Genomic DNA, 8516 nt, shown 5'->3' with positions numbered 1-8516 from the left:
TATTGTAAATCAACGCACAAAGTTTTGGAGATTAACTATTTATCTAAAATTTACACCTAAACTGAACAATATTTGCGCGGAAAAAAGTATTATCCTTAATGTACTTTTTATATATATGAAATTATTCTAAATTTTGTCATTTCTTATATAAAAGTCACTTTCGGTAAGAGGGAGCTGTTGGTACCCGTAGACCTGTCAAAGTCGAGTTTTGAAAAATTTGCAAACGGGTAACTTTTTGAGGCCGCCAAAAGGAAAGTATTTGCGCTAACACCTTCCTGTCCTTTACTGTTCAATACATGTTTGGCAGAAATTTTACGCAATTTGAGAATTCTACAGAGAAGAGGAGGCATTTCACGCCTCTTCAAACAGTTATGTCAATACCAAGCCCACGCTGTAAACCACCAGCCAACAAAATGTAGAACCGCTGACTTTTATAACAGGCAAAATGGCACTTCGTGGGAAAGTGATACTTTCCCAATCAAAAAACAGCAAAAACAAAAGACATGTTTTCCGGCGCTCTTTTCTGAACGATGGGCAAACCACGAACTCTTGTCACTCTCAGCACAATGTTTCTTTTGTTATCAGAACATTAAAAAATTTCAACCTTTTCCGCTCCTGGCTTTGCTTTGCTTTATGCATTTTTTCTCAGTAACTCGTGGGATTTTATATTCTAACTTGATATTTTGGAACGTGTAACGCAGATGTAAAAGGAACTTTGGAATCCCTCTCGACTTAAGTGTAAACCGAACAGACTTGATCCGGTTATAACCGAAGCTACAGCTAAAACTCCAAATAGCTTGCATATTTTAAAGCAAACAAATTGCACAGATAAACTCTCCTGAAGGGCAATTGTAAAAGAAATTGAGTTGAAATAGGATCTCCTGGTGAAACTTGTGATATTTTGGAAAACGTAAGCCAGGTGTAAAAGGAGTTTGTGAAAGCCTCTCAACCTAAATGTAAACCGATAAACGTGAAATGCTAATGGCCAAGCTTCAGCCCAGACTCTCGACAGCTTGCACACAAACAAAATGTACAAATATTAAACTATTCTGATCTTTTGTTTTTCGTAGCTCTACGCTCCTTTAACCTAAAAGTTCGTTTGGAAGTATAAAGTTGTAGTATGAAGTCGTATCACTCATTACTATATCATTAACACCAAAACTGTGTGCTCTCAGGGATAGCGAAAGTATGTCTCGAGGAAGGTAACAAAGAATACAGACAAGGAGAAGCTAATAACGCGATAAACTCTTACACAGAAGGACTTCAAGTGAACTGCAAAGATATACGGCTTAACGCCAAGCTTTATAGCAACAGGGCAACAGCTCATTTCCGTTTGGGTAAGAATTTCACATGTAAACATATAAATCTGTCGTGCAGCGTTACAAGAAAACGGAATACACAATCTGCATCAAGAAAAGAAAAAAATTGAGCAACTGCAGAAAAGTAGCGTAAAAACACAAATCGCCCTGTAGCGGATGAAAATTAAGCAAAGAAATGATCCTCGTTGCATTTTAAGCAATTGTAATTTTTAAGGCTTCTTTGTTGCAATTGCGTGTGATTACCACTTTTTTAAACCTTCTTTTCGGAATCTCATAGCAAACTATGTGGAATGTCTCGATGATGCAACAGTTGCCGTTCAATTGGAACCCACTCTAATCAAGGCTATTAAGAAAGGTGGGTTTTTCAGACATAAGCCATCAACATTCTATTCTTTGATTTCGTCAAAAGAGGATTGTGTGGTTTGTGGCAGGTAGCTGCACTCCAAGTGTCATTTGTATCTGGTGTGTCAACGTCTGTGATGTGGGTAAAAAGCATAAGAAAACGTCAATAAACTCTCAAATACCGCTTCCTGGTTAGTTCACGTTGTAGAGCGCCAAGGGTCGAGGGTTCAAGCCCTAGACTGGACCATCACCCTGAGTCTTTAAACATCTGAGGACAATGTGCTGCTGCCTAAGCTGTGACATCTGCAAATGTTTTAATATTCTTGTCTCGGATATGGGTGGAAACCCGTAAGCCCCGTTTCCTGCATCTTCTCAGTCACTCTTAGCAGGGGACGAACCCAGGCAGGAGGCACCTGAAAAATTCCCTTTCAAAAGTTAACTGCTCAATGCAGTCTGCCCGAAAACTCCCGAAAAGTGCTGAAAAGTGCTGAAGTGCATATTGAAGTGAAGAATGCGCGAAAAATTCATCGTTATCATCATCAATTGAAGCTTAATTGGTAGCCGCTTTGCATTAGCTCCTTATTGTTCATTTTCAGTTCTTCTACAAGTTCAAATTTCCTTCATTATCACAATTTTTGTTCCCAGCTAACTGGGAAATTAAGTCCATTTTATCAATACGTTTATACCTTAACAGTGATAAATTAACTTGCACCACCAATTATTCTCTCCTTTTCAGGAGCCAGAGCTTGTGTCGAACTTTGCTTGTATAAAGAAGCAAGGAGCTGGTCGCACATGGGATTGGCAGTATCCTTTAACGAATGTTTCAAACGTGATACGAGATGCAATGCGAATAATTTTTCAAGAAAAATCAATACGTTCCAGGCAGATTCTTCTACAAATAATGCAAGCGATGTTCTCTTATACCGCACTGAGCAGTTTAAAGAAGCTGAAATATTATTAACGAGTTCTTTCGATTATTCCACGAAACTTTATTTAAAAGAAGAGGCCATATTAACTAATCCAGAGTTTCTGTAAAATGCCCCTCATTTTTGTCTTGAGACAAGCATCACCATGACGACCGAACTTAAACTAATAAATGCGCTTAAGAGCTAATTAACAATCTCGAATAACTTGAAATCAAATCTCTTCAAGAAATCCACGCTCGAATTTTCATTCCAATTTTACAGTTTATCCAATACCCTCATTATTATTAAAACACAAATTTCCATTGCATTTTCGCAAATCCACCCATGATTTAGCTACCCTTGACACGTTTTAAGATTGAAAACAATCACGAACTTCTGCTTCAATTAATAAGGAAATCGAATGCTGAACTAAAAGTCAAAGCAAACACTTATGCCAGTCTCGGATGTACTTACCATAATGTTGGGCAGTTCAACACAGCAATCGAGTACCATCAACAATGTTTAGAAATTGCTCAAGAAGTAAGAGACAAGGCCGGAGAGGGAAGAAGTGATGCCAATCTCGGCAACGCTTATCAAGGTCTAGGAGAGTTCAAAACAGCCATCAAGTACCATCAACAATGTCTAGATATTGCTCGAGAGGTGGGAGACAAGGCCAGAGAGGGAGCAAGTTATGGCAATCTCGGCAACGCTTATCACAGTCTAGGAGAGTTCAAAACAGCCATCAATTACCATCAACGTGATCTAGAAGTTGCTAAAGGAGTGGGAGACAAGGCCGGAGAGGGAACGAGTTATGGCAATCTCGGCAACGCTTATCACAGTCTAGGAGAGTTCAAAACAGCCATCAAGTACCATCAACGTCATCTAGAAATTGCTAAAGAAATGGGAGACAAGGCCGGAGAGGGGGCAAGTTATGGCAATCTCGGCAACGCTTATCACAGTCAAGGAGAGTTCAAAACAGCCATCAAGTACCATCAACGTGATATAGAAATTGCTAAAGAAGTGGGAGACAAGGCCGGAGAGGGAGCAAGTTATGGCAATCTCGGCAACGCTTATCACAGTCTAGGAGAGTTTAAAACAGCCATCAAGCACCATCAACGTCGTCTAGAAATTGCTCAAGAAGTGGGAGACAAGGCCGGAGAGGGAAAAAGTTATTGCAATCTCGGCAACGCTTATCGCAGTCTAGGAGAGTTCAAAACAGCCATCAAGTACCATCAACGTCATCTAGAAATTGTTAAAGAAGTGGGAGATAAGGCCGGAGAGGGAGCAAGTTATGGCAATCTGGGCATCGCTTATCAACGTCTAGGAGAGTTCAAAACAGCCATCAAGTACCATCAACGTCATCTAGAAATTGCTAAAGAAGTGGGAGACAAGGCCGGAGAGGGAGCAAGTTATGGCAATCTCGGCAACGCTTATCATAGTCTAGGAGAGTTCAAAACAGCCATCAAGTACCATCAACGTGGTCTAGAAATTGCTAAAGAAGTGGGAGACAAGGCCGGAGAGGGAAGAAGTTATGGTAATCTCGGCAACGCTTATCACAGTCTAGGAGAGTTTAAAACAGCCATCAAGTACCATCAACGTCATCTAGAAACTGCTAAAGAAGTGGGAGACCAGGCCGGAGAGGGAGCAAGTTATGGCAATCTCGGCAACGCTTATCACAGTCTAGGAGAGTTCAAAACAGCCATCAAGTACCATCAACGTGATCTAGAAATTGCTAAAGAAGTGGGAGACAAGGCCGGAGAGGGAACAGGTTATGGCAATCTTGGCAACGCTTACCACAGTCAAGGAGAGTTCAAAACAGCCATCAAGTACTATCAACGTCATCTAAAAATTTCTAAAGAAGTGGGAGACAAGGCCGGAGAGGGAGCAAGTTATGCCAATCTCGGCAACGCTTATCACAGTCTAGGAGAGTTCAAAACAGCCATCAAGTACCATCAACGTGATCTAGAAATTGCTAAAGAAGTGGGAGACAAGGCCGGAGAGGGAACAGGTAATGGCAATCTCGGCAACGCTTATCACAGTCTAGGAGAGTTCAAAACAGCCATCAAGTACCATCAACGTCATCTAGAAATTGCTAAAGAAGTGGGAGACAAGGCCGGAGAGGGAGCAAGTTATGCCAATCTCGGCAACGCTTATCACAGTCTAGGAGAGTTCAAAACAGCCATCAAGTACCATCAACGTGATCTAGAAATTGCTAAAGAAGTGGGAGACAAGGCCGGAGAGGGAGCAAGTTATGGCAATCTCGGCAACGCTTATCACAGTCTAGGAGAGTTCAAAACAGCCATCAAGTACCATCAACGTGATCTAGAAATTGCTAAAGAAGTGGGAGACAAGGCCGGAGAGGGAACAGGTTATGGCAATCTCGGCAACGCTTATCACAGTCTAGGAGAGTTCAAAACAGCCATCAAGTACCATCAACGTCATCTAGAAATTGCTAAAGAAGTGGGAGACAAGGCCGGAGAGGGAGCAAGTTATGGCAATCTCGGCAACGCTTATCACAGTCTAGGAGAGTTCAAAACAGCCATCAAGTACCATCAACGTGATCTAGAAATTGCTAAAGAAGTGGGAGACAAGGCCGGAGAGGGAACAGGTTATGGCAATCTCGGCAACGCTTATCACAGTCTAGGAGAGTTCAAAACAGCCATCAAGTACCATCAACGTCATCTAGAAATTGCTAAAGAAGTGGGAGACAAGGCCGGAGAGGGAGCAAGTTATGCCAATCTCGGCAACGCTTATCACAGTCTAGGAGAGTTCAAAACAGCCATCAAGTACCATCAACGTGATCTAGAAATTGCTAAAGAAGTGGGAGACAAGGCCGGAGAGGGAGCAAGTTATGGCAGACTCGGCAACGATTATCACAGTCTAAGAAAGTGTAAAACAGCCATCGAGTACCATCAACGTCATCTAGAAATTTCTAAAGAGGTGGGAGACAAGGCCGGAGAGGGAGCAAGTTATGGTAGCCTCGGCAACACTTATCAAGGTCTACGACAGTTCAAAACAGCGATGGAGTACCATCAACGTGATCTAGAAATTGCTAAAGAAGTGGGAGACAAGGCCGGAGAGGGAACAAGCTATGGCAATCTCGGCAACGCTTATCATAGTCTAGGAGATTTCAAAACAGCCATCAGGTATTATCAACGTTCTCTAGAAATTGCTAAAGAAGTGGGAGAGAAGACCGTAGAGGCGTGCTCACTCCATTCCCTTGGAAGCAGTTTTGAGTGCCAAGGAAATCTTATGAGAGCCTTTGACTGTTATTATTCGAGTGTAGAATTGTATGATGATATCAGGGCCAGTCTTCAACTCAACGATCAGTGGAAGATTTGTTATCGTAATCAGTACCAAGTAGCATACAAAGGTTTGTGGCGTATAAATGTCAGTCGAGGTCAAGTTGTGAAGGCTCTACTTGCCACAGAGAAAGGACGTGCTCAAGGTCTGAGAGACCTGATGGTCGCAAAATATCAGCCTGGAGATTCTTTAACGCACGGCGCATCCCACATTTCTCTGAGGGGGGTTACATTGAGCACAGTTTTCATAGCTATTAATGGACCATGCGTATACTTCTGGGTTTGCCTCAGTGAAGATAACATCCAGATGAGACAGGTACACGTCAACGATTATAAGTTTGAGGATGAATTGAAATGTTTCATCAAGCTACTGAACAAATCTGCTCTTAAGGAGATCGGTGCAAGAGATACTGTTGCAGTCGAAAATCCTCCGCTTGACTCGCCGCCAAAAGAGGAAGTGGTCAATGATGTGATGCGAGTTGATTTGAGACACTCCCAATCGAGTGCTTTAAAGAAGCTGCATGACATCATCGTTACTCCTATTTCTGACCTGATCGAAGGCAACGATGAGATCACACTCGTTCCTGAGGGGCCATTTTGCCTTGTACCTTATGCAGCGTTGCAAGACTCCAACTCATCATATCTAAGTGATTCTTTCAGAATTCGTGTGCTTCCCTCTCTGACGACCTTGCAACTAATTCATGATTGTCCAGCTGACTTTCACGTAAAGACTGGTGCATTGCTTGTCGGCAACCCATGTTTCAAACATCTCATCTATGAGGGAACACTTTTGGTGCAACTTCCAGGAGCAAGGAAAGAAGTGGAAATGATCGGACGTATCCTCAATGTCTCCCCTCTCACTGGAGAAATGGCAACAAAAGATGAAGTGTTAAAACGAATATCATCAGTGGCCTTAGTTCACATAGCAGCGCACGGCAAAATGGAAACTGGAGAAGTTATCCTGGCACCAAACGTCACAAGAGAAAACCGTCAGCCGCAAGAGAAAGACTATCTACTGACGATGAAAGATGTGATAGAAGCTGGGTTGCGAGCACGTCTGGTTGTACTTAGCTGCTGTCACACTGCTCGTGGGGAGGTCATGGCCGAGGGTGTGGTCGGCATGGCGCGTGCACTTTTGGGCGCCGGTGCCAGATCTGTTGTGGTAACCTTGTGGGCGATTGGCGACGAGGGAACCCTGGAGTTCATGAGTTTCTTCTACGATGCACTTGCCAAAGGCAAGAAGGCCAGTGAAGCTCTCAATCAGGCCATGAAGTGTATGAGAAAAATTGAAAAGCTTAAGGAGGTTTGGCACTGGGCACCATTTGTACTTATTGGTGACGACGTCAACCTGGATTTCAAGGAGATTTAAAAGGTGGAACAAGTAATAATTCTGTTGATACATTCTATTCAATACAAAGTTACATTAAATCATAATCTTTGCTCATATACGAGCAGTGATACTTGCGTGTTAATTTCCTTTCAGTTGGGTTACGAATTTATTTTTCTCTCTGCAAACTGAGATGCAGTACAATAAAGTGGACACGTTTACGATGATAACATTCTTTTTTGGAAACATGATAGGAGTAAAATAGCAAATTTCTTTTAAACCAATCCTGTTTTGCAATGTATCGTTTCATGTGCTGAGAAATATTTCATGGCAACTCAACTATCCTCCCTAAACTGAGATTCTTTTATGTTTCAGTTAAGGCAGTGAGCATTGGAATCCTAGGGAGTTTTCGGATACCTACAAATGCTGATATTTGGACCAGAAACCTGTAAGCTACCGATGAGACCTTTGTCAAGAGTCTTCTTTTCATCAAAGCAGGAAGAACCAAAAGACGGCCAAAGTCAAGTTTAACAAGAGAACAGATTTCCATTGATTCAAAAGTTGCCTTTTTGCTTGTCTAAACTGCTTTTACGAGCTTAATCTTTGATATCCTTCTCAAACTACAGTTTGTTTTTTTTTTCATATGATGTCTTAAAATTATCATGACTAGCTATATGAGAAGTTATTTTTAATTTAAGTATTTTCTACTGAGAGGATTTGGGCGTTACATTACGTCGAAGTTGAAACGTCTTGAAAACGTTTTCCAGAGTTTTTTTACAGACTTTTTCCTAATCGGTTTAGTCTCATGAGTGATATGAAGCTATTACAGCTATGTGCGTGTGTAGAGAATTTCCATAGGAATTGGAGAATAATCAGTTGTTCGATTGCTCGATTGTCTTTGTCTATGTCAGATGGAAATTGTGATGAACTTTTCGAGGATTTATACTCAGTCATTGGTACTTAAAGTTAGTTTCTGCCGATCAGAATTTGGTTTATCTGGACTTAAAATAAAAGATTTTGGCCGTAATGGCAAGGATTTAGTCTTGGTATTAGTTAATTTTCTGAGATTTCTTCTTTAATTTTGAATGAGATAAATTGTGTTATTTTTTACAAGCAGAACGATGCATTTTAAATATATTGTTTAATCTAATCGCCCAAAGGCAAAACGAGAAGTTTTATTTTATAATTTTAGTTATGGCTTACAAAGCATTGAAGGAGGCTTAGAATGAGCTGGAAAGTTGGAGCCAAACGATATTATTTAGTTTCTCCGATTAGATAGTTTACTTATTATCTAAGTACAATAAACTAACATTTAAATGTC

General features: G+C 41.3%; 1 protein-coding gene across 1 annotated transcript in view; it reads left to right on the top strand.

Moving 5' to 3' along the window:
- Window positions 1–8516, top strand: part of LOC149051359 (uncharacterized) — an 18325-nt gene extending 9809 nt beyond the window's left edge. The window contains exons 4-9 of the mRNA XM_089214151.1: window positions 308–393; window positions 1176–1337; window positions 1597–1674; window positions 2398–2465; window positions 2942–7240; window positions 7571–8516. Coding sequence (XP_089070277.1) covers window positions 308–393; window positions 1176–1337; window positions 1597–1674; window positions 2398–2465; window positions 2942–7237 — 4690 coding nt within the window. The 3' untranslated portion in view covers window positions 7238–7240; window positions 7571–8516. The remainder of the gene's footprint in view (window positions 1–307; window positions 394–1175; window positions 1338–1596; window positions 1675–2397; window positions 2466–2941; window positions 7241–7570) is intronic.

The sequence above is a fragment of the Pocillopora damicornis genome, chromosome 1, assembly GCF_964200805.1.
Source record: "Pocillopora damicornis chromosome 1, jaPocDami1.2, whole genome shotgun sequence".
Lineage (NCBI taxonomy): Eukaryota > Metazoa > Cnidaria > Anthozoa > Scleractinia > Pocilloporidae > Pocillopora > Pocillopora damicornis.
The sequence above is the reverse complement of the archived record's forward strand: the minus strand, read 5'-3'. Positions and strand labels throughout refer to the sequence as shown.